This window comes from Lepus europaeus, chromosome 12, assembly GCF_033115175.1.
Source record: "Lepus europaeus isolate LE1 chromosome 12, mLepTim1.pri, whole genome shotgun sequence".
Taxonomy (NCBI): Eukaryota; Metazoa; Chordata; class Mammalia; order Lagomorpha; family Leporidae; genus Lepus; species Lepus europaeus.
In genome coordinates, this window is record NC_084838.1 from 54,332,467 (window position 1) to 54,359,649 (window position 27,183).

Consider the following 27,183-nt stretch of genomic DNA (forward strand, 5'->3'; position numbering starts at 1 on the left):
TGCCGGCGCCGCAAGGCGGAGGATTAGCCTGTTGAGCCACGGCGCCGGCCTATTTCCCCATTTCTACTGCAAGCAAACACCATCTCTCACCTGAACTAAGCAATACCCACCAAAATTAAACTAATCTCCTTCCTTTATCCACTCTATCTGCCTACCTCAAAAACCAATATTTTTAGTTTTATCTTCATACTTCATACTACAGCAAAATCTATCTTTTTGGAGCCATGGATACCTACTAGATAAAACATTTTAGGAATGTGTGTTTTGCACAACAATTAGGGCATCACTTGGGATGGCCCATATCCCATATGGGATGCCACTCCCATATGGGATTTCAAGTTCAAGTCCCATCTCTGCTCCGGATCCAGCTTTCTGCTAATATACACCCTAGGAAAGCAGCAGATGATGGATCCAGTATTTGGGTCCCTGTTACCCACATGGGAGATCCAGATGGAGTTCCTGGATGCTGTAGCATCCAGCACATAGAAGACCTCTCTCTGTCTCCATCTCTCTCTCTTTCAAATAAAATGAAAACAAATTAGAAAAAAATGTTTTTTAAATGTTTCAATAGATACCCTCTGCACCTAAGATAAAAATCAAAATCCTCTGAGGCCAACATTCTGGCATAGAGGCAAAAGCCACCACCTGCAACACCAGCATCCCATATGGGTGCTGGTTCTGTGTTCCGGCTGCTCCACTTCTGAGCCGGATCTCAGCTCATGGCCTGGGAAAAGCAGGGAAAGATGGCCCAAGTATCTGGGCCCCTGACACCCACATGGAAAATGTGGAAGAAGCTCCTGGCTCCTGGCTCAGCCTGGCCCAGCCCTGGCCATTGCGGCCATCTGGGAAGTGATCTAGCGGATGGAAGATCTCTCTCTCTCTCTTTCTCTCTTCTTCTCTGTCTCTCTCCTTCTCTGTCTCTCTGTAACCGACTTTCAAATAAATCTTTAGGGGAAAAAAAAAGGCCCAAATCCTCAATATTACCCATCATGGCCTGCATTATATGATGCCTACCTACCACCCAGCTTCATGTCAAATGACTCTTCCCCTAGCTCTGAACATTCCTTCAATCTTCCTAGCAGCCATGTTCCTTCCTATGACAGGGACTTGGGATATGCTATTTCCTGTAACTGGAAAGTTCTGCCCTCTCATGTTTGCCTAGATAACTTCCATTCATTCTTAGTCTGATCCCAGGTGTTACTTTCTCAGGAAGGCTTTTCTTCACTGCCATGACTAAGTCAAGCCCTGATACTAAAGGCACTCCCAGTACAATATGCTTTGTCTGAATATAGTTTAATAGGTGACTACAGAACTCTGTAACTATGGTAATCTCTCTCTCTAAACCAAATGCCCCATGAGAGTATTAACTGTGTCTGCTTTGTGCACCATGATTTCACAGTACTTAGTATAGGATTATAGGAGATAATAAATATACTCAATCAATATGCTTAAGTCAGTCAGACATTAATGGATACAGCTAAGGTACTGTATTGCTGAGCTCCAGAGGTGATTGCTAGTTCTATAATAACATGATTTTGCATATGCACATTGAAATTTGACTATCTGATCTCTTTAATATTAAAATTCATCATCTGGTTTTTTACTAAGTAAATACAAATGGTATTACTGGTAATAAAATACCTCTCTTTCATTTCAGGGATCACACATTTAACAAATGAGGGGATTATAAATACTTAGAAGATAAAATTAATACAATATATTTATATTATCAAGCAATAAAACAGCACTATTGGGGAAAGTGAAGCAGTGGGTTTCTTTTGTTAGATTTTGTTGTTGTTGTTGGGTTTTCTTCATCTAACTCATCTCAATCCATATACTTAGACCATAAGATTCCTGGTAGAATAAGAAAAGTAAGATAGAAATAATCAAGTGAGATATAGATTTTTAACTGCCATGTTAACAATTACCCACCATGTAGCTAAATCCATCAGTCTACAAATTAACTCCAAGATTGTCTCAAAAAAGAGCCTTTAAAACAGAGGGAAGATAATTAAGTCTCAAAAAAGTGGTTTAAGAAAAATAAAGAGGGAGAAAAGGACTAAAATACATCAAGTATGGTGTTTTTTTCTTTTTTTTTAAGATTTTTTTTTTTGTATTTATTTGAAAGAGTTATAGAAAGAGGTACAGACAGAGACACACACACAGAGAGAGAGAGAGAGAAAGAGAGAGAGGTCTTCCATCTGCTGGTTCACTTCATACTTCATACTACAGCAAAATGGCTGCAACGGCCAGAGCTGACCCAATCCGAAGTCAGGAGCCAGGAGCTTCCTCTGGGTCTCCCACATGTGTGCAGAGGCCTAAGGATTTGGGCTCTCCTCTACTGCTTTCCCAAACTACAGCTGAGAGCTGGATCGGAAAAGAAGCAGCAGAGACTCGAACTGGCTCCCATATGGGACGCTAGCATTGCAGTTAGTTGCTTAACCTGTTATGGTACAACACTGGCCATCTCTATCTCCTTTTGAAGGGCTAAAAATAATGCTTCTTTGCTTTCAAGCTGACCCAAAATGAGGTACAATTAAATACCATATTTATCTGGATAAAATAAAAAAGTTTGAGTTGAAGTGAATAACATGAGCATACCAAAAGGGAGCCAACCCTGGGTATCATGGGAACAACTGGTATAATTACATCCCCGTTTCTTTTTAACTAGAAATTATTTCAGATCCCTATAAAGGATAATTGGTCGGCCGGCGCCGTGGCTTAACAGGCTAATCCTCCACCTTGCGGCGCCGGCACACCGGGTTCTAGTCCCGGTCGGGGCACCAGATTCTGTCCCGGTTGCCCCTCTTCCAGGCCAGCTCTCTGCTATGGCCCAGGAGTGCAGTGGAGGATGGCCCACATGCTTGGGCCCTGCACCCCATGGGAGACCAGGAGAAGCACCTGGCTCCTGGCTTCGGATCAGCGCGGTGCGCCGGCCGCAGCGGCCATTGGAGGATGAACCAACGGCAAAAAGGAAGACCTTTCTCTCTGTCTCTCTCTCTCACTATCCACTCTGCCTGTCCAAAAAAAAAAAAAAAAAGGATAATTGGTCAACCTTAACTATATTATATCACCAGCAAATAAGAATTATTAAAAAACCAGATAAATGATCAAACTTATATAACTTCAATATAAAATTGATTGAGAAAAGACAGAGACAAAGAGATAAGAGAGGGAGAAAGCAGAAAAGCTCTGAGAAACCCATGATTAAATAAACTGCAAAAAAACCAATGCTTCCTTTTTAAAGATTTGTTTATTTATTTGAAAGGCAGAATTACAAAGAGGCAGAGGCAGAGAGAGAGAAAAAAAAAGAGAGAGAAAGTCTTTCCATCTACTGGCTCACACCCCAGATGGCAACAATGGCTGGAGCTGCCCCAGTCTGAAGCCAGGAGCCAGGAGCTTCCTCCAGGTCTCCCACGCGGGTGCAGGGGCCCAAGGACTTGGGCCATTCTCTACTGCTTTCCCAGGCCACAACAGAGAGCTGGACTGGAAGTGGAGCAGCCAGGACTTGAACAGGTGCCCATATGGGATGTTGGCACTGCAGGCAGCGGCTCTACCCACCACGCCCCAGTGCCAGCTCCAACCAATGCTTCTTAAGAGATGAAATGCTATTGCGCCTGCGCTAAAGAAATTTCTATATACTTATTTATCTTGTTAAGTACCAAAAAACAGCCAAAATTCTTCTGAAGCATTTTCCCATTACTGTGTTCAGTAACCACTGTTCTCAAGTCATCTAGAAACATCTTAGCATGAACATATGACTCTTAAAATGGAAGACTTTGTGACAAAACAATACCTTCAACCAGATCAACAAACTTAAAAAGAAACAGGACAGAATGTCTTAGATGAGAAAAGTGGCTGGAATCACTTTTTTGGTTATGAGCTGTAAATTAAGAGACTGGCATTTTAGAGAAAGAAAAAGGACTGAGGAGAAAACAAGGATACAGAACATTTGGAAACAGATGTTCTAAAGGGAAAATTTAAAAGGATGAGATGGGGAAACAGGCATGACCTAGAAATTCTGTCAATTATTTCAATACAGGTGATTTCAGAGAGTTGATGGAGAATGCATATTATGAAAAAACTATGCATGGATTTAAAAATTCTTTGCACTAAAGTAATATCTTTTAATTCCATTTTTCCACTTACTTTTCTAAATACCCTCCTATATATATAGACACAGACCCAGAAACCATCTCCAATTTCATGAAGTAATATTCTTAACACCCCAGCTGCAGATTAAAGCATGCTATTTCCCCTAAGCCTTGGAATAAAGCTCACAGAGGCATCCTTCCTTGATTCTTCTCCTGCCAAATAAAATAAAGAGTAAGAAGCTAAACAGCACAAAGCAGCTTCAATAATACAACAAAATATGAATAGATGTCTCCTCAGTTGGTAGCCATTTCCTGCAAGATAAACAAAGCAATTAAGTTTCCCAAAGAACAAGACAATCAGTGAAAGAGAAGAGCCTTAGATAAGAGTCTTCTCAGTAAATTATCCTAAATCTTAACTCCAAATAATTCTCAGAAACACTTTTTTAGCCATTGGACCTTCATCAATCCATAATCAAAGACTTTCTGAATTCAACAGCTTTAGTCAAGATCTACTACTGGAATGTTAATACCCTATGCAAGGTTTCACTAAACAGTAGACTTTAGGAATCTCAGAAAATGCATGTCGATTATCCACATTCAGAATACTTTATATTCCAAAAATACAACGATTGCAGAGCCCTTCCCTGTTAAGAAGCATAAAAGTCACACAAATCAAGTGCTAGCACAGTTTATCTACAGCATAACCTTCCTACCAAACACATTTTTTAAAAGAAGGGGGTTAGGGAAAGCAGTTGAGCTGAAATTACAGGCTGTCATGACACCTCAATATTGCACACTGAACACCTGGTTCTACCGGAGAGTAAGATTTTTATTCATGATCCCGTTACTAAGCAACTGTAACAATGGCTGTGTGCACTTTCCATGCACTTTCTAGAAGCTAGGGCAGTTAAAGAGGATAAAAAACCTAAAGAAAGGAAAAATAAGAAATTCATTGCTCTGGGAATCTTTTACCTCACAATGAATTCAATGTAAAAACAAAGCAATCCAAACCAAAACAATCTAAACTCAAAAAAGACAATTACTCAAAGGACAAGAAAAGTATATGCTACTATAGATCATTCATTTTAATTTCAGATTTGGTTAGTTTCAAAATTCACATTTAACTAGTGATAATGATTTCCTTACTGTTTCCTTTGTGGTCCCTTTCTTGCCTTCAACCTCCCTAAAGAAAAAGTTGTGTTGTTTGTTTTTTGTTTTTTTGGTTTTTTTTTTTTTTTCAAATTTCTTTTACTGATTAAAAGAACATTTTAGAGGCCTTAAATCCATTTCTTTGTTTACAGAAGCTATAAAAACTAGTTTGCAATTGTTTCATGTTGCCTCAGCTTTGAACCAAGAACACTCTAGGACATCAAACTATGCCTTTGAAGAGACCAGTCACTCAAACAGAGCCAGACACTTTCCCAGCCACTCCCCGCAGTTTAGACAACCAGAACACTACAAATGTCAAGAGTTTTTCAAAGTTAGACTATACAATGTAGCAGGCTCTAAACCAACTCAGTTAAATTGTGGGCTGGGTTTCAGGTGGAAAGAATGCTTCTATGCTTATTCAAGGCAAGTTTATAGACCAGACCTGCAATGGGCCAGAGCCCAGGTGATATGACTAGAAGAAAAGGCCTCTCCTACTTTCCACTTTGTCTTTCTTTGAAGTGTTCAAAATCTGCAATGCTGAGGGAGTTCCACAAGCTACATTCTCTCTAAATATCTATTCTATAGAAGTCTAGGCTGCTTTTTCACTGTTGGACTTTTCTCCCCACTCACCTCCCCCACCAGTTCCCTCCTAAATTCCTAAAGGATATGCAGCTAGAAGATAAACATAATGGAAAGTTAAAAAGTTTTACAATTATTTTTCTAAATCAAAGGTAAGCAGTCATGGTATGGCTCTGTTCCCCAGATACTCCTAGACACCAATAAGCTTCTCTTTTAAGATGTCCAGAGACACATAGAAACTTAAATACTGGAAAAAGGAGACCCAAAGTGCCTCAAACTAAGTCATTCTTGCCAAGATAGAGATGGTTTTCTGTCTAAGATAATTCTCTAAGCAGCAGTTGGAAGAGGAGGCTGCTTGGATCTTCTGGTTTTAATTAGCTTGTTTCTTAAATTTGATTCTCATTTTGCTTTTTTGAAAAACAGTACAAAGTATAATCTTTGTAATTGCTAAAAACCACAAAGCTCTGCTACTTGAAATAAAGCAAATGAAAAAAAATATTTTCTGACATACAAATAATTATTCCCTTTACTGGCAACAATAAATACAATTTAGCACTTATATAACACATTTTATGATAAAACGGATTCAAAAATTAAAATGAGAGTTGGTGTTGGTGCAAGTCACTGTTTAGGAAGCACACATTCCATACAGCAGTGTCTAGGTTTGAGGCCCCATTTCATTTCCATTCCAGTTTTCTCTAATATTCACTCTGGGTGGCTCAAATACTTGGGTACCTGCTGCCCATGTGAGAGACCCAGATGGAGTTCCTGCTGCCTAGCTTTGGCTTGGCTCAGCCATGGCTGGTGGGAGCGTTTGGGGACAAACCAGCAAAAGGAAGATTCTGTGTTTGTGTGTGTGTGTGTCATCTTTTCAAATGAATTTTTTAAATTTAGTTAAATTTAAATGGTTAAGCTCTCTCCTGTGGCCGGGAAGGCAGTGGAGGATGGCCCAAGTGCTTGGCCCCTGAACCCGCATGGGAGACCAGGAAGAAGCACCTGGCTCCTGGCTTCGGATCGGCACAGCGCTGGCTGCAGAGGTCATTTGGGGGGTGAACCAACGCAAGGAAGACCTTTCTCTCTGTTTCTCTCTCATTATCTAACTCTATCTGTCAAATAAATTAAAAAAAAAAAATTAAATGGTTAGCTATGCTGTCTTCATCCTCCAGTAGCTACTAGTTGAGACAACATGAAATTTCTATAAGAAGATTTTTAAAATATTTCCAGTATCCACAGTAAAATTCCTATATTTGCTTAAAATCAAGGCATTCTTCTGTATCATGGCCATATGTTTAAAAAACATAGAAAATGAATGGTTCCCCATATGAATATTTATTATTACTGCAAAAGATGAGAAACAATAAAGAACTGGTAATTAAAGCTCAATCATATAAAAAAATTATGCAGACATAGTTGTAAGTTTTTTTTTTTAAAGGAATGAGTTTTAAGATAATTTTTTTTAGGACAGTTGCTCCGCTTCCTATACAGCTCCCCGCTAACACACCTGGGGAAAACAGCAGAGGATGGCCCAAGTCTTTGGGTCCTTGCCATCCACGTGGGAGACCCAGAAGAAGCTCCTGGCCCCTGGAATTGGCCTGTCCCAGCCCTGGCCATTGTGGCCATTATAGATGTGAACCAGCAGATGGAAGGCCTGCCTCTCTCTTTCTCTCTCCCTCACTCCCTCCTTCTCTAGCTGGAACTCTGCCTTTCAATTTTTTTAAAAGATTTATTTATTTATTTGAGAGTCAGAGTTACACAGAGAAGAGAAGCAGAGAAGAGAGGTCTTCCATCTGATGGTTCACTGCCCAGATGGCTGCAATGGCTGGAACTGGGCCGATACAAAGCCAGGAGCCAGGAGCTTCGTCTAGGTCTCCCACATGGGTGCCAGGGCCCAAGGACTTGGGCCATTTTCTACTGCTTTCCCAGGCCATAGCAGAGAGCTGGACAGGAAGTGGAGCAGCTGGCACTGCAGGCAGCGGCTTTAACTGCTACGCCACATCGCCAGCCCTCAAATAAATTTTTAAAAATAAAATAAAATAAAATCTCGGGAGAAGAACACCACAGAAGAGGAGAGAGACTAGATGAAAGGTGGGGTTTGGAGTACAGGCCAAATTATTTAAACTTGGCAAAAATGAGGACACATAGGTCAAGAACATTTGTTGAAACAAAGAGTATCTCATTCTCAGGGAGTACTTTTCAACAGTTGTTAACTGGTTCAAATAGCATCCTGTTTGAGCATCTTGGAATGAATAGGTCCATTTGATTCCTTGTGATTATATTACCCTCAGTCTGTGAACAAACTAAATATGGCCATACCAAAAAAATTTTAAAAATAAAAGATTATTAACTTGGAATAACCAGGGAGAAGACATTGGTAAATCACAAACCACTGTTTAAAAAAGGAGTGCAATTATTGTCTCATATACACACTAATGACAAGGGCTAGGTACCGCTATTCTAGTGCACAAATTATATCACTTTGGAAGTAGTCGTGCTTATAGACAACCTTCCTAAAATAAGACAAAAATTTACTTGCAAATTTGAATTGTAAACTACTAAGATATTTTCTTCATTTAAAAATGACAAATTTAAATGGAGCTCCTAAGTACAGCAAATGATCAAAAATTCCAAAAATTAAATTAGCAGGATTTTGCCACAACATTTTAAGGGAAAGAAAAACAACTACCAATTGAGGTGAATGTTGACCTTAATAGAGAACCAGTGAAGTTTAGGGAATCAATGTTTTTCATAAAGCCTTAATTGCTAACTGATCAAACATGAAAGCAAGAGTACCTGGTCGATGGAATCAGGTTGAGTATCCCATTGAGAACATAGCTGAACTCTGCATGATCCTGAGCGACAAGCGCTACCAGACCTTCACAGCAGGCTGTTCGAACCACTACATTCTCACTGCAACACTTCTCCCACAGTAAGTTCAAGGCAGGAGTCTGAAATCAAACCAGTAATTAAAAGACACTTCTGAGAAGCAGTAAATACACACACACACCCTTAGCAATTCATCAATGTGTATTTGTTCACAGTAGGCTGGCTTTCCTTTACAAAGATGATGCTGTTGTCGCTCTGTTCTTGGAATAAACTGAAGTCAATTTTCCAAGAGAGGGAAGGAATGTGTTTTCATACAGCAACTTTTTCTCACAGGGCATGTTGGCTACAAAATAAGGCTGACTGCAGGCAGAGATATGAGTTCAGGTGACACAACAAAATTATAGTTGGTTCTCGTACAGTGTTGTAACCAAGTAATTTAACCAGGCACCAATAATATCAGAATATCAGTTAGTCTAGATTGAACTCCAAATAGCATCTCTGCTTAAACCTTTTAAATGGCAATAACATTTTCAGAAAATCTTCCTGCTTTCCTATCACCACCTGCAATGTGTCTACCACAACATGTTAAATTCCAATGTGGGCCCAGATAGAAGACAAAGAGTAGGACAAACCAACAGCAAGGCACTCATTCCATGACTATCAAGAAAAGTTTAGAAAAAATGTTATGCCCAAGAAAGAGGCATGACTTTTTTTCTGCTCATACTGTGAATCTATTTTTTTCAATGAAAAAGCACTGGAAAGGAATACAAATTCTTATTTTGTAAAACACTTAAGAACCAGGGATTCTAGACTTTAAAGCTTTCTCAAGAACTCATAACCCCAAAAAAGCAGGTTCACTGAGAAAAATAAACCTATATTTTAATGTACTGTGGGTTAAGTCCATTTAGATTTACACACCACGGTCATTTTTTATTTTAAAAAAGAAAATATAATGAAGCTATTTTTCCTTCATCCTGACATAATTTACTAGGGAAAAGTTTGGTGGGGTGGGGAGAGAAGTGGTTAAGCTCCCCAGCTCCCAAATAACAATAACAGAATGGAAATCAACATCATATTGTCCCCTCTTCCCTTGGTAGCTGGTTGAGGGTTTTTGAGATCTGAATATTAAAATAACAATACAGTTAATAGCCACTGCAGGAGGGAAACAGTTATGTTACATTTCTCCTTTTATTCAGAAGACAGTACTCACCTATACAGACAATAGCAAAGGGCTCTACATGAATAAACAAAATGTTGCCTCAGGTAATACTGCATCTTCACAGAGGCAAGCATTAATTTATTAGAAGAGGATGAAACATTTATAGAGATTTTACATTCAATAAATTCTGGCAGTTTATAAGTAAAACCACCACATCTTCCCAAAGTACATAATATGATTGATTATAGGCAGGATTAGGATTAAGGTTCTCAGAAAATCCAATTTAATATGACTATATACAAACACCAGATAAATGCCTATTAATGAAGTATTCCCCTATACTTACTTCTACTTGCCAGCAGAAACTATGAAGAGTACAACACAGAGCAGTTAATCACAAAGAATATAAGAAAAAATAAAATCAATCCATTTTTTGTAGCGGGGGGGAGAGTGGGGAATCTTCTTTCCATCACATGTTCTTTATGGATTGCACTTACAACACCTCTCTTAAGCAGTTACCCAACGAGTGAGTCAAAACACACAACAGTGATCAACCAAAACCTAAGTGGTACATTTCATCTGGAATTGCTTCAGTTCTGAGCTCTCACCCACCCTGTGCTCAAGATGGAATCATTCCTCCAATTCTGTCAATGCATGACCTTTCCAACTGAGAATTCATAACAGGAGCTGATCTGAATCATGAGAAATCTATAACCAAATAGAGCTACTATGTTCATTTGCTCTCCTAACCAAAAATATTCCCTGATAGGTAACCCTATCAACCATCTTTAAACCATGACTTTCCTCATTCCACTCATGTTATTTTTCATTAATAGTCCTAAAAATACTCTTCTTCACCCTTCCATGTCTCATTCCTATAGTCTGCTATAATAAATTTTTTATTTATTTAATGTATTTAACAAGCAGCAAAACATACACAGAGAGACAGACACTGAGAGAGTGCCCACCCATTTGCCTACAACAGCCAGGTCTGGGCTAGAGCCAAAGTCAGAAATGGGGAACTCAACCTTTGTCTCCCACATGAGTGTCAGAAACCTGATTGCTAGAGTCATCACTGCTGTGTCCTATCCCAGGATCCTGCATCACAAGGAAGCTAAATCAGGATCCAGAGCCAGGAATTGAACCCAGATACTCCTATTATAGGATGGGAGCAACTAGGCTAAACACCCACCATGTGTTGCAGTAAATTTTAAAACTTAGAATAACACTATAAAATAAAAACATAGCAAGCCCAAAAATAAAATAAATAAAAAGGGCAGTGAATTTCCCCTTCAAAGTCATTTCAGTGGTGACCTGAATAAGGAGGGAAACAAGACAAGTAGATAGGTAATTCAATGAGTAGTAATAGCTGAATAGAATTAAAGCATGGTTAAATACAGACCTGGTTTGTGGATTGGTGGATCTTTCCAGTAAAACCATTTTCCTTTAGGACTGCAGCAATAAGATGACCCACAGCCTACAAAAACAAGTGAAATTAATAAACATATCCCCTTAGATGTTCTTTCCAAATAGTGAATTTGAAAATAACTTTTGTCAATTCTAGTTTACATGAGTATGTCAAACAACAATAAAATAAAATTTCCATTCATTGAATGTGTACTATATAGAAGACAACACCATAGGTATTCCACTTATAATTTCCAATATTCAAATAACCCTCACGGTAGATTGCTTTATCCCAGGTAGCCAATAAGTAAACTACAGTTCATAAATGCTAAAGAAACTGCCGATTTTCAGTTCAAATTGCTGTCACTTAGTAGTAAAAGATAATTGGAGACTGCTTAATTCATTAAACCATGGGAATAATGACAAAAAGTTTCTAAAATCATCTTTGCAACTAAATGAAATCATGCTTAATCATACTCTTAATGAAATGAAAGAAACGCATTGCAGTTTTTATGACTAAAGCCCATACAGATCAGAGCCAACAGATTTCCTCTCTATCAACACTGTCCTCACTCCTCTACGTCCTGTGATTTTCATTTTTCACTTTCTCATTGGTTGCAAACCTTTAATAAGCTTTCAGTCTCATAAATCTCTAAAATTTTCTCCACATCATGTTTTAGTCAAATGCCCAAAATTAAAGGCTCCTGCAAGAGTGTTGATTGCATAAATACTATGCCTTATCCCTATCTTTAGCACCGCCAACACTACTGTCTATGAGTTTAATAGGCCAGCAATAGTCAGAGCCATTCTGTGTACAGGCTAGAGAAAACTTCACTACTGTGCTTCCTACACTTTAGACTGGTATATGAAAATATTGTGAATAGCTGTCAGTCTTGCAAAGTCTCCAGAAAAACTCAAATAAAACACAGCAGCCACTCTATTCTTGGTAAAACTGATCTAAGACCTCAGCACTTGATGGTATCAGTTTTTCAATAAAAATCACTCATTTACATGAATATTTTTACTTCTATTTATTGCCTTACCTCCTAGTAAAAGGAGAAATTAGGGCCAATGAATAGGTTAGAGCCATGTTTTCAAAATACACCATATTTCATTGCAAGTAACTGGGCATCTTATGAAGTACCATTTTCTTATATGCAACTAGAAAATACAAAAGGCTGCCAACTAGTGATATACAATGCTTCTATTAATTTAGAATTTTGATTCCATGTTAATGAAACAGCTCTTTTAGACTCATTTTGACAATCATGGCCAAGTTCACAAATGTACAGGCAAAACCAACTGTATCTAGATTGCTGCCATCAATTACTAGATACAATCAAATTTCGAAGATGTTAAGATGTGAAAAAATGTGTGTGAATCAATGAAATATGGTTCTAACACTGAGCAGTGGTTACAATAGAACAATAAGTATCCACAGGAGACAGGCACAATCACAAGATCCTAATAAAACCAATATGAAACACAATGAAGATGAAAAAAAGCTACAGTTACTATTTAGGAAAGGAATTGAACAAAATAAGCTTAATGCCATACATCCCTCCACTCCCCCAAGATTCAATTAATCTAATTTATTTTTTAATTCATATTCTATCAAATCAGCTCTTAACCTAAAATGACTCAAAATTACAAATCCTAAGGATAAATCAGCTTATTTGGCAACTTAAGTTTTCCATAACAGAATTTAAATAGGCGATACTAAACAATACATGTACAAGTTTCACTTAATTTAACAGTTACATATATGCATTTATTAATTATCTATGCTAATGAAGGGACTCTAAGGCACAGAAAAATAAAAATAAAAATAAAAATGTGGACAGTAGCCTCCAAGCTTTCATCTTCTTCTTCACGGTAAGGACCTGTGCCGCACAGAGTAGGATATGACTCCAACCCAGTCAGGTAGAAGGGAATCTTGCACAAGGAGTGTTCTACTCCTCATGGAAGGGTTCCCCACTACCCAGCTAAGTCAGTTCCCACAGCAGGCATCTCCGAAGCTAACTGCTGAAAGTATCCCAGACGTTCGTCATTTGTCTTCAGGCTGTCATCTGCTAGTTCCTTCATTTTATTTTCACAAGAAAAGACAACAAGTTGTAGTACCTTGATTAACCAGAGTGCAACTAGTTAGCTAAAGGTTAACCACAATCCATCTTTTTTCAACCATTTGTTTTAATTATGGAACAGTTCTCTAAAATAGAATATCACAATCTTCTACTTTAGTAGACAGAGAAATTTTTTTAAAATCCAGTTTTCTTTACTTATTAAACATCACTATAAAAAAATCTAAGGGGTAGAATATATCTTTTTAAATGCTAATCCCTCATACTCTGAATGTATAACCATTTTCCCCTGCTCCCAATAACTAATTACCAGGCAAAAACAAAGAAAGAAAGATACATTCAGGGCCTACTAGTTAATCAAGGTTTTATTACCTCTAGGAAGAAAGGTATGATATAAGTAGAAGCTGAGACTGGTACATTTCAAATATTTATTTTCCTTTATCAAATATACATTGCCAAATTAAAAATATGTAAGTTCTTTAATAAAACAATATAAATCTCCATATCCAGAATAAAATATTTAGTGTTAAAAATGTAGTTTAATTTATAAGCCAAAGAGACTCATGTTACCATGAAGCAAAAATAATTTTAAAAAATTACCTGTGATTGGATAAGAGAATTTGGAAATTCAAACCTTTTCCTGATATCATCTGACATTTCTGCTTCTCTTATATATGTACACAGCTTCTGTAACCAAAGTAAAAGAATATCTGTTAGTCCTCCAGTTGGTCTGAATTGGAGTTCAAACCAATTATTCTTCAAGAATACCAATGTAAATTCATCCAAAGACAGCAATGGGAATAAAAGCATAGGGCTCTGCAGAGTAATCCTTGGCACAGCCTTCACTGTTAACCACTTTAGCATTCAGATGTCATGATTAATAAGTAAACTAGGTGCCTAACAGCTCTTGGTTTTTCCCTTGAGAGCCAATCCTGAAACAGATGAATTCACACTATAGAAACTAAAAATAAACCAAAAATTCAAACACACATTCAAAAGAGAAATTAATCCTCCTATGGAATAAAACTTTGCAAGGGAAAAGAGTCAAACTGTCAAAAAATTGTTCAAATTATGTCTCACTTTACTACAAAAATTCTTGAAGCACTAATCCAAGTACTAGTGACAAGTACAAAGCCTAGGTAAACTTTCTTCAGGAGGCATAGAAATGACCAGAAACTCACACATGAAAACAGACTGCTTGTCCTAAAGCAGGAACAAGCAAGCAATTTTTACTGTTTACATCACACCTCTCATCCCTAATGAGCTCTCAAAAACAAAAAAAAAAAACAAAAAAGAAAGAAAAATTGCAGAAAGCAAGGGAGAGAGCAGGTGGTAAAGTGAAGGCACAAAACTAATAAAAGGATTCTCTAAGTGTCCTAACTCTTCCAATGTCCATGTAGCACTGAACTTACCAAATTATACAACTTTTAAAAGTAGGGTGCATTAGATTGCCAATTTATTACCACATAATTTAAAAATAAAATTTATGTCAATCTAGTACCCTAGGTATTATGGTTTGCATGTGGTTTGAACATGTCCCCCCAGTAGTCATGTATTGAAATTTAATCCTCTTTGTAAGGTATTAATCTGAATATGGCATCTAAAACTAGAGCCTTTGGAAAGTGGTTAAGATTAGATAAGGTTAGCAAGGTGGAAACCTCATGATTAAATACCAGTGACTTTCTAAGAAGAGGGAGGGAAAGCAACATAGACATCATGTGCATTACTGGTCTCTTGACATATAATGCTTTGCAAAATGTAGGACTATTTCAGCAGGGGGTCTTTGGACTAAATAAATGTTTTTCTTCATGGTGACTCAGCCTCAGGTATTTTACTATGCAGATACAAAACTAATACACTAATATTTTTACCTTATAAAAGTAACACAGCAAAACCAAATGTTCTTGATCTCAAAAAAATGAAGAACGTTGTATTGAGCCTGCAACCTCCTTCTACTTATTTTACTTTTCCTCCAAAATTAAACTCCTTAAATAGGTAATTTATTCTGGTTTTTTGTTTTCAACATCTATGTCCAACTTTTTTTTTTTTTTTTTTGACAGGCAGAGTGGACAGTGAGAGAGAGACAGAGAGAAAGGTCTTCCTTTTGCCATTGGTTCACCCTCCAATGGCCGCCGCGGTAGCGCGCTGCGGCTGGCGCACCGCGCTGATCCAGTGGCAGGAGCCAGGTGCTTATCCTGGTCTCCCATGGGGTGCAGGACCCAAGCACTTGGGCCATCCTCCACTGCACTCCCTGGCCACAGCAGAGAGCTGGCCTGGAAGAGGGGCAACCGGGACAGGATCGGTGCCCCGACCGGGACTAGAACCCGGTGTGCTGGCGCCGCAAGGCAGAGGATTAGCCTAGTGAGCTGGGGCGTCGGCCGTATGTCCAACTTTAATCTCTTGAATTTGACATCCCACAGAACCTGAACAACTTGCTCTAAGACAGTAAAGTATTCTATCAAAATTTATTCATTATTTTAAGCAAATCAGAAATCTGTAACTTCCCAACTGTGCCAATCACAACTTTCTTAGAATTTTCTTCTTTCAGTTCTATAATATAACAGAATTTCCCAAAGTGTGTGCCTGAAAAATCCAGGAAAAGGAGACCTCCACGTGGGGAAAAAAAGGATACCTGGGAACATATTTTTCCATCTTGAAGATTCATTTATTCCTTTAACAAATATGTATCGGGTGCCTATTTTTTAATAGAAAACTTTTATTTAATAAATATAAATTCAAAATTACAACTTTTGGATTATAGTGGCTTTCCCCCTCCACCACCACCCTCCCACCCGCAAACCATCCCATCTCCTACTCCCATCCCATTTATCATTAAGATTCACTTTTTTCTTCTTTTTTTTCTTGACAGGCAGAGTGGACAGTGAGAGAGAAAGAGACAGAGAGAAAGGTCTTCCTTTGCCGTTGGTTCACCCTCCAATGGCTGCCACGGCCAGCGCGCTGCAGCCGGTGCACCGCGCTGATCCGAAGCCAGGAGCCAGGTGCTTCTCCTGGTCTCCCATGTGGGTGCAGGGCCCAAGCACTTGGGCCATCCTCCACTGCATTCCCGGGCCACAGCAGAGAGCTGGACTGGAAGAGGGGCAACCCCGGGACAGAATCCGGGGCACCGACCGGGACTAGAACCTGGTGTGCTGGCGCCACGGGTGGAGGATTAGCCTATTGAGCCACGGCGCCGGCCAAGATTCACTTTTAATTATCTTTATATACAGAAGATCAACTTAGTATATAGTAAGTAAAGATTTCAAGATTGCACCCACACAGACACACAAAGTATAAAGTACTGTTTGAGTACTAGACATTAATTTGCATAGTACAACACATTAAGGACAGAGGTCCTATATGAGGAGCAAGTGCACGGTGACTCCTGTTGTTGATTTAACAATTGACACTCTTATTTATGACGTCAGTAATCACCTGAGGCTCTTGTCATGAGCTGCCAAAGCTATGAAAGCCTCGAGTTCACAAACTCCGACCTTATTTAGACAAGGCCATAATAAAAGTGGAAGTTCTCTCTTTGCTTCAGAGAAAGGTACCTCCTTCTTTGATGGCTCCCTCTTTCCCAGGTGCCTATTGTATATCTAGGCACTGCTGTATGTGCTTGGGTTACCTGAGTGAACAAAACAGAAAAAAATCTCTATACTTGTGGAACTTACTGTCTAGTAGGAAGAGGCAGAAAATAAATTTTAAAAACTAAGTGATACATAAAATACAATAAATTAGAAAGTGATAAGTATTGTGGAATTAAGAAATTAAGGCAGAATAAAGGAGATGAGAAATTGAAGGAAGGGCACATTTTCTGTTTTAAATATGGTGCTCAGGGTCAGACTCTTTTAGAGAGGCTGGCATTTGAACAAAGACTTAAGGGAGGAAATGGACTCAGCCATATAGTTATCTGGGGGAAGAATGTCACAGGCCCAGGAAATAGTAAGTGCAAAGCACTAAGCTAATAAAGTACTGAAGATCTGTCTTAGGAACAAAGATGTGAAGCATAAAGCAAAGAAGGAAAAGAGTAAATTTGGTCAGAGAATCAATGAAAAGCCAGACCATAAAAGACCTCATAGTCTCCCTGGGAAGACCGATGCATTTGTCCTAGGTGAAATGGGAAGCTACAGAAAATAAAAGATTTATCTTTTTTAATTGACAGAGACAGAGGCACTCCCCAAATGCCTGGGTTTGGGCCAGGTCTTTAGCCAAAAGCTAAGAACCAATATAGGTCACCTACATGGGCGGAAGGAACCCAATTACTGTGCTACTGCCACTGCTAACCAGAGTCTGCATTACCAGGAAGCTGGAATCAGGACCTGGAACCAGGAAATGAACACAGGTACTCTGATGTAAGATGAAAGCATCTTAACCCCAGACTACATGCTCACCCCAGAAGTGGTAAGATTTTAGTAGAAACACTAGAGGCAAGAAGTGGTCATATTCTGTATATCTTTGAAGGGAGAATCAATGGATTTAGATGGGAGCATATGAGAGAGAAATGAGTCAAGTTCAACTCCAAGGTTTTTGATCTGGGCGAATTTATTTTTAATCTCAATTCTTTGAGGCATTTTATGCACTAAATGCAACTTTGTATTTATTCTTACCATGGCATTTCTTTACTAAAATGAAAAGATGGATTTGCCATAAACTGAAATGAGGAAACAAGTTTTGTATGGAAGACCAGAAATTTCATTTTGAATAGTTAATTTAGACACCTAATAGATATCCAAGTTCAGATGTCATATAGAAAATTGGACACAGGAATCTAAAGTTGGAGACAGAGAATTTAACTGTAGATATAAATAACAGAGTACTTATTAAAGAACCTGAGAAGGGCTAAAGCAAGAAGCATATTTAACTTTGTTTAAGTCGGAGTTTTCCAGCTTTATGCAGATATGCAATCATAGAAATGCCAGTTAAACAGTCTATCCAACCAGTCTTTCCTGGGATACACATTGGAAAACATGGTTCTCCTGACTCCTCCCAAGCCTCTGCCTACCTTGCTTCTTGAATTCCATCTCCCTTCCTGAAAGCACTTACAAGCCTCTTTGCCCTGAGCTCTTCTCCTATCATAAAAGTTATGCCATAGCCATAGGCCTTCCTCTAGTTAGATCTCTAAACTACCAGTCTCTTTTAAGAGATTCTAAAACCCCAGAAACACCAGAGGATATAAAAAACAAAACACATATTTCCTCTCATAAAAACTGTTTGCATTTCAGTTCATCTTTTCCCTCTTCTCTCACAGTTCCTTTCTGCACATGCTCTTAATTCAAACAGCCATAAAGTCTCCTTCATTCTTTGTAGCATCTCAAAGTCTATGTTTCTTCTATACATTCCTATACTCATCATCATATTTCAACAGCTGCTCAGTTTTGGGGTTCATACATTGATGTCACATTAATTGTCAAAAGATGCTATTTTCATCACATCGTTTCCCTGGGAAGAATTCATAGTGGGTTTTCAATCGCCTGTCAGATTAAATGCAAATTCTGATGCCTAGCTTTTAAGCCCTCTATCAACAGTCTCACTCATTCAACTTCATTTTCACTGCTATAATTCCAATCTAGCTAAAACAGTTTTCAAAACGGTCCCACATGCTCAAAAATCTGCTCATTCCTAAAGAAATGTATTCATACTCCTCTTCCATGTAAAATGTCTTTCTCTACATGCTCCCACTACTTAAATTCCTTTTATAACACTTCCCTGTTAAGCTTTGTCAAACAGCCACAACTAATAGTATTCACTTGCTTTATTTATATTCCTTCAGTGTTACTGCATTTGGTCCGACACCTACCATCATTCGACCATCATTTACACTAGGATTAGAAACCTTTTTCTGTAAATGATCAGAAAGTGACTACTGTTTACTCAAGTCTCACTTTGTAACACTGAAGCAGTCACAGACAATACATAAACAACCAACCACATCTCTGTTTTAATAAAACTTTATTTGTAAAATCATATGATGGGAGTTTAGGGCTTGCTAGCTAATGCTTTGTGTGATGACTCCATTTTGAATTAATTTATAAAAAAAATTCTAAGTAACTGTTACAAAAAACATTTAAATTTTCTCTGTGCTTTCAGGCAGTTAAGGTAAATAAATAAATAAATTATACCTCTTATTACCTAAAAGATAGAAAAGTATTCTTTATCAAAAAGGAAATAAGCTTTTTAATGCCCTTAAACACTATAGGATATTTCTCATACTGCACTTAACATATAGAATATAGTCATATAATAGGCTTAGTTTTCAATAATATAAGCAAAGGGAAATTTTATATTACTTTTTTAAGCAAACCATGTATAAAGCCACATGTATAATATAACACATAATTCACAAGAGTTTCAGCAAATTGGGTCTAAATGCAGAGTTCTCTGATGATTTAATCTAACACAATAGAAGATAGACTTCAGAGTATTAATGTGTCACAGAATAGACATCCTCAAATGTCAATAGTATTAGAAAAACAGAAGAAAAGTATGAGACTATACTCTCTGACCCAGGCCCAGAATGCCACAATTCCAATATGGCTTTCGGGGATCAGAAGAGCAGCTGGTTAGGCCAATATCTTATAGTGGCGAAGAAGCTGAACCACTTAAAATGTAACCTTGTCTCCAAGAGGTGGCCACCGTGGTAAAAGGCTGTTTTTTATCAAAATTACCTAAATATAAATGTCAAATACCTAAGCTTACAAAAGACAGCCCTAATTTCAGTGTGATACCTTAACATTCTGTAAATCCATAATAACTTTATCTTTCCTAACAAATGGCCATTAAGTATTCTTAAAATATCTACACAAGTTGCAATACAATGTGGTACACACTCTATTTTCTCTCCTTGGGCAACGAATTACAAGTGTCACTCATCTGATAGAGACTTATATATCAAGGTTAATCATAACCATTTGGTCTTTCAAGGTATAAAAGCAGCATATTCTCTTAGGGAATTTCAAAAAAGAACATACATGCTTGCTTTAGCATTATCAGTGTCACATGTGTCCTACTTCATTTTTAATCTCAACTTCCTTTGGGCATTTTATACACTAAAGAAAAACTGTTTATATATTACTTTTTGTCATGGCACTCATACTAAAAGGAATACAGTCACAGTATGATCCATAAACCACATGCTACAGATATGAGTGTTTGATTTTAGACGATTTATGTCACTTTACCTTTTCTGGACTGTCTAAATCCAAATGGAAAAGATAATTTTTTAATGATGTCTTTAAATTTCCAGTGAATCCAGGCATTTTTTTCTGCCAAGGTGTTTCAGCCCCATAAGAATACTGCCAAGAAATTAAATCTAACAGCAACACTCTAGAAGTGATAAAAGAGCAACAGATAAATAAAGCACTAGTTGGATTTTCAACTTTCTCAATAGTTTCTCTAAGATACAAAAACATACACCATACATCACATAAAACTATTTAAAATCAAAATCAAATGAGGGGCACAATCTGAAAAACGAGAGAAAATCTATCAAATTATATTCACAGGTTTGATGGAAACCCAGCAGAAGGAGTAATTGATTATAAGGGTACTTGGAAGGGTCCTGCAGTTCCAGGAAAATGTCTGACTTAGAGCCCTTTTCATTACGAATTTCTATATGATAAAGGGCTCAAAGGCAGCAATCTGGGTTGAAATCAGGATGATTTATAGAGTACATCCTTTTTGTTTTTTTAATTTACTTGAGAGAGAGAGAGATAGAGAGAGAGAGAGAGAGAGAGAGAGAGAGAAACTGCCATCTACTAGTTCACTCCCCAAATGCCTGCAATGGCCGATCTGAAACCAGAAGCCAGAAAGTCAATCCAGGTTTCCCACATGAATGGCAGAATCCGATTACTTGAGTTATCATCATCTCTCAGGGTCTATATTGGTGGTAAGCTGGAATCAAGAGCTGACTGGGGGAGGTGGAGAGGAGGCACCCACATACTCCAATGTAAAACTCAGGCATCTTAAACACTAGGCTAAAACCTATACCGAGGGACAGTGTTGTGGTGCAGTGGGTTAAGCCACTGCTTCCCACACCAGCATCCCATATAGGAGCCCCGGTTGGAGTCCCAGTTGCTCAACTTCCAATCCAGCTCTCTCTAAATTGCCTGGGAAGCAACCAACATGGCCCAAGTGTTCGTGCTTCTACCAATCATGTGGAATCATGGCTAGAATTTCAGGCTCCTGCCTTTGACCTGGCCCAGCCCTGGCTGTTACAGCCATCTGGGGGAGTAAACCAGCAGATGGAATCAATCAATCAATCAATCTCTCTCTCTCCCTCCCCACCCCTGTGTTTGTGTGTATCTGTGTGTGTGTCTTTCTGTCCCTGCCTCTCTGTGTGTCATGCTACTTTTCAAATAAATATATAAATATTTAAAAATAATACAGCCTACACTCAGTCTTAAAGCTGGTTTACTTGTACATAAGCAATGTTATCATCAGACTAATAAAATGGGACTCCGTTTTAGAGACACAAAATCTCAGACTTATTTTCTTTCTAATGTTTTAATCACCTATTAAACTTATGAGTATGGAATTTATTGAATCTCTTCTTCCTACAAAAAAAACACTATAGAATCACCACTTTCAAGTTTTTCTATATATGTATATGTAGAAAAAAATTTATTGTTTTTTTTTGGACGGCTTACAACACTATCAATAAACTTGAGCTAATTTTATAAATTTATCAAGACTATGGCTTAGGGGTATATTTCAGATTCTCCGAGTTGTTTGGCTCTGCCTCTCCAAAAAAGGGGAAATCTGCCTATACTTTTCCAAAACTCACCTTGCTCTGTGGTACAATATTTGCATCTTTATTAATTTTCCACCTGTTTATCTTCTCCCTGACTGCTGCCTAGTCCCTATGTATTTCTATACATCCTCTCTAGGATTTGGGAGCTGAGTTTCCATTTCATCACCCAGTATTAAATATTGCCAACTGCTAAATAGCCTCAGCTTTTGCTTCAAAAGTTTCAAAATCCAGTAAAGGTACCAAGATGGCAGAATAGGGAGGGAGCTTACTGCTCTAGTCTAAGGGAAGATGGTTAAAAAAAAAAAAAAAATGAAAAAAATGTGGAGAGAGTGCAGTCTCAGGGAAGAGTTAGGCAGAAAACAGTAGAGGTAAATCCAAGCAAATTGGAGGGAAATTGTGAATCTATGTGGAGGGTGCAGACATGCACAATTCAGGATCTCAGACTGAAGAGCCTCAACAATAGCTTGGAGAGTGAGGTGAGACCAGACTACAGCAAACCAAGCCACTGAACATAAAGCTGCAGGAAGAGCCTGGCATGAGTCTGGCTTGCAGCACTGTGGGAGACAGTATACATGCTAACCTAGCGGGAAAAAAGGGGGGCACATTTCTCTCTCCCCAACCACCCAGCACCAGTGTCCTATAACTAGCCAAGATTGGGTGGGACCATTATGGACATTTGTAACAGCCACTTTGTGCCTGAGCATGCCCAGCAAACAGCCAAGAAGAGACAACTGAGTCTGGCTGGGGGAACTGACAGAGGGCTGAGTGCTTGACTGTGGGAGCCTTGTATGCTAGGACTGTGAAAACACTGTGTCTGTAAGGGCATTGAGTGTGGTTGAGTCTTTGGGCAGTCACTGTGGACAGTGCCTCATGCTCCGGGCTCCCTGATTTCCTGGTTAGGGTCATTGCTGCAGGATCTGTGCTCACACTGAGGACTGCATGGATCCTTTGTGTGGTTCTTGTGGCAGCGTGCATGACTACTGTACCCACTGGGGCTAGCACGCAGGTGTTGGTCTCAGAAAAATGGAGGTGAGCATGAAACTATGCCATCAGAGCTAGACAATCCTCCCTTCTGATTAAAAAAAAAAAAGAGAGAGAGAGGAGGTTTACCACACCCAATTTGGACGTCACCTGTACTCCTCTCACACCGGAACATTGAACAGAGCTCCCTGGCCACATCCAGCACACGCCTCGGGGTATTCACTGAAAGAGCAGACACTCCACTAAGCCACACAGAGCCATAATCCAAAGAGAAAAGCCATCAAAGAGAAAAATAAACCAAGTATCTCCACAAACGCATAAAAATAAATGCAGCAATTTAAGAAGCAAGAATAAGGAAAACAACATGACACCAGCAAATGAACACAATACTTCAATACTAGAATGTAAAGATGAAGAAATTGAAGAAATGCCAAATATGGAATTCAAAAAATTGATCGTAGGATTACTTAAAAGTAATTAGAAGCAAATCCACAAACTAAAGAAATCCATACATGACATGAAAGAAACGTTTTCTCATAAAATTGAGATTTTAGGAGATGACACTGAGGCTTAATGGGTAAAGCCGCAGCCTCCAGTGCTACCATCTCATATGGGCACCAGTTCAAGTCCCGGCTATTCCACTTCTGATCTAGCTCTCTGCTACGACCTAGGAGGGCAGTGGAAGATTTCCCAAGTCCTTGGGCCCCTGAACCCACAGGGGAGACCTGGAGGAAGCTCCTGGTTCCTGGCTTTGGACTGGCCCAGCTCCAGCTATTGTGGCCACTTGGGGATTGAACCAGAAGATAGTGTACCTCCCTCCCTCCCTCTCTCACTCTCTCTCTCTCTCTCTCTCTCTCTGCTTCAGCCTCTCTGTAACTCTGCCTTTCAAATAAATTAATCTTTTTAAAAATTGAATTTTTAAAGAGAAATCAAAACAAAATATTGGAAATGAAGAATTCAATAGAACAAATTTAAAAAGAATTCAAGGAAAGCTTTGACAAGAGACTCAGTGAGGCAGAAGAAAAAATATCCAATTTTAGAAGACAAATCTCTGGAAATTTTATAGTAAGACCCCCCCCCCCAAAAAAAAGAAGAAATTAGAAAACAAAAAAACAAATAAACAACCCAACATACAAGTCTCAGGAGCTCCTGAGGGTGTGGAAAGAGAGAATGGATTAGAAGGCCTTTCTAGTGAAAGAACTACAAAAAACTTCCATAATTTGGAGATAGAAAGAGATGCCCAAGTACAGAAAACACATAGAACTACCAATAGACATGAACAGAAAAGATCTTCACCATGACACAATGTAGTCAAACTCTCCACAGTAACACATAAAGAAGATTCTAAAATGTGCATGAGAGAAACGCCAGATTACTTTCAGAGGCTCTCCAATTAGATGCACAGCTGACTTCTCATCAGAAACGCTACAGGCTAGGAGAGAATGGCAAGAAATATTTCAAGTATTAAGAGAAAAAAAATTTCAACCTAGGATACTATACCCTGCAAAGTTCTCATTTATGAATAAAGGTGAAATAAAAACCTTGCATAGCAAAGAGGAATTGAAAGAATTTGTCTAGCCTTTAAAAAGATGCTTAAGGATGTGCTACACACAGAAACATGGTCATCGCTATGATAAAAGGTGAAGGCAGAAAATCTACCAGTAAAAGTACAAAGTAAATCCAAAATAAACAATAGGAATGTTTTTGGAAAAATGGTAGGGTCAACTCATTACTTATCAGTAGTCACCTTGAATGTAAATGGTCTCGACTTTCCAATTTAAAGATACAGATTGGCTAAATGAAAAAAAAAATCTATTTGCTGCCTACAAGAAACACATCTCACCAACAAAGATACACACAGACTGAAAGTGAAAGGATGGAAAAAGATACTCCATGCTAACAGAAACCAAAAAAGAGCTGGTATGATTATCCTAATATCAGACAAAATAGACTTTAAACAAAAACTGTTAAAAGAGACAAAGAAGGGCACTGTGCAATGATTAAGGGATCAATTCAACAGGAAAATCTGACTATAATAAATGTGTGCACAGCTAATTACAGGGCACTTGGCTATTTAAAAAAATGTTAATAGATCTAAGGGGAGACATAGACTCCCATACAAAAGTAATGGGGGACTTTCAACAATGGACAGATCAACCAGACAGAAAATCAGCAAGGAAACAATAGTTAATTGATATTATAGACCAAATGGACCTAATGAATATTTACAGAACTTTTCATCTACAGTTGCAGAACACACATTCTTCTCACCAGTGCATGGAACTTTCTCTAAGATAGAACACAGACCAGGCCATAAAACAAGTCAAAGCAAATTCAAAAAAATCAAAATCATACCATGCATCTTCTCTGACCACAATGGATTGAAACTGGAGATCAATAACTTCAATAACTCAAGAATCTCTAAAATATATACAAACACATGAAGACTGAAAAACATGCTCCTAAATGAACAGTAGGTCATAGAAGAAATCAAAAGTGAAATAAAAAAACTGTTCCTCAACAGTTTTTTTTATACTATTTGTTGAACTCTTTACTAATACAGAGTTAATCTTATGTGTATAAAGTTAACTGAAAATAGATCTTAGTAAAAAATAAGGAGAATAGGAGAGGGAGGAGGAACACTGGTGAGAGTGGAGGTGGGAGGGTGGGTACGGTGGGAAGAATCACTATCACTATGTTCTTAAAGTTGTATTTATGAAATACATAAAGTTTGTATACCTGAAATAAAAGGTTTCTAGGGAAAAAACAAAATTTTAAAATCCAACTACTGTGGTGGAATGAAAAGGTGAAAAGGTCATGCCAAGATGGCCACTGAGGTGAGAAGATCATGCCAAGATGGCTGCTGACAACAGAAACTGCCTGGCAACAGGTCATGATTGGATGGCTTCGGAAACCACGTGACAACAGAGCCTGACTGACAGCAGGCCGTGATTGGATGGTTTCAGAAACTGCCTGGCAACAATAGCCTGACTGGCAACAGGCTGTGATTGGATGGATTTGGAAACTGCCTGGCAACAGGCTGTGATTGGTTAGGGCATAGACCGCCCCTTGACCGGATTGGCTGCCTTGGCTATATAAGCAGCTGTGGCAACTGAAATAAATGAGTCTGCGGGCTGCTCGCCTCAAGCCTGCTTTCACCCAACTCCCGGGGTCTGTGTGGTGACTCCGTGCCTCTTGCCCCCACCATGCTCCTCCTCTCAGGAACGAATCCTCTAGGAAATCAACCTCAACAAACTACCACCTGTATTCCCAAATTAAGAGGACAACACAATTAGAACTCTCCTAACTATTTAATTCACAAAAACAGAAAGATCATGGAGAAATCACAATGGAATGTTTTTCATATTAAAGAGCAAGTGTAGGAAAACAGTAATTTTTAACTGAGAGTCAGCAAATACTTTCATGTTAGCCCGTAATTTCAAAACCAAGATGAGACAGAGGGCAACTAAGTGATGTGTCAGAGCCACTTGATCAATATCATAATCTCAGGGAGCAGGAACAACATGATATGAAAGAAACTGGTGGCTATCCTCCAATATCCTCCCCTTTTTCTACACTAGATTAAAAAAAAAAAAGGGAATCTGAGAAGCTTCATTACTTTTCCAAGTCTCAAATATGGTTAGGTAGTACCACACGATCATGTTGCTTCCTAGAATCTGAGTAGAAGTGAGGAGTTATTTCTAGGTTGCAGACTGCTTCCTCCACTCTCTTCCCACCCAAAACCAGGTCTTGGCAACGACCAAGATTCAATCATGCACAATAAGACCATTCACAGAGAACCCATTGAACAGGTAATATGGAAGGAACATAAAGTCCTAAATGAAGCTTTGTCCAGATGCACATATCTGATGCCTCCAACTACTACATGAGAAGGGAAGAGACTACTAACAAGTTTGAACCATTGCATTTGTGATCCCCTTGTTATAGTGGCTAGCACTTCCTTTAGTAATACAAGGGACCATTAAAATGTTCATTTAAAATTCAGGTTTTGAAAAAACTATGCATAGATTTTTAAAAATTTGGGGCACCAAAATAAACCTTTCTTTTCATTCTATTTTCCTATGCAATTTTTTTAATTTTTCCAAAGAAACTTTCATTTAAGGAGTATAAACGTCATGCATTTCATAAATACAACTTTAG

At 38.5% G+C, this 27,183-nt stretch overlaps 1 protein-coding gene across 2 annotated transcripts in view; it reads right to left on the bottom strand.

Annotated features, from left to right (window-relative positions):
• FOCAD (focadhesin) overlaps positions 1-27,183 on the bottom strand; it is a 360,290-nt gene that overhangs the window by 305,403 nt on the left and 27,704 nt on the right. For both annotated transcript variants that reach the window (XM_062208140.1, XM_062208139.1), the window contains exons 2-4: positions 13,893-13,979; positions 11,207-11,281; positions 8,613-8,767 (exon numbers count right to left, since the gene is read on the bottom strand). In XM_062208140.1, the coding sequence (XP_062064124.1) occupies positions 8,613-8,767; positions 11,207-11,281; positions 13,893-13,949 (287 nt within the window). In that variant the 5' untranslated portion in view covers positions 13,950-13,979. The remainder of the gene's footprint in view (positions 1-8,612; positions 8,768-11,206; positions 11,282-13,892; positions 13,980-27,183) is intronic.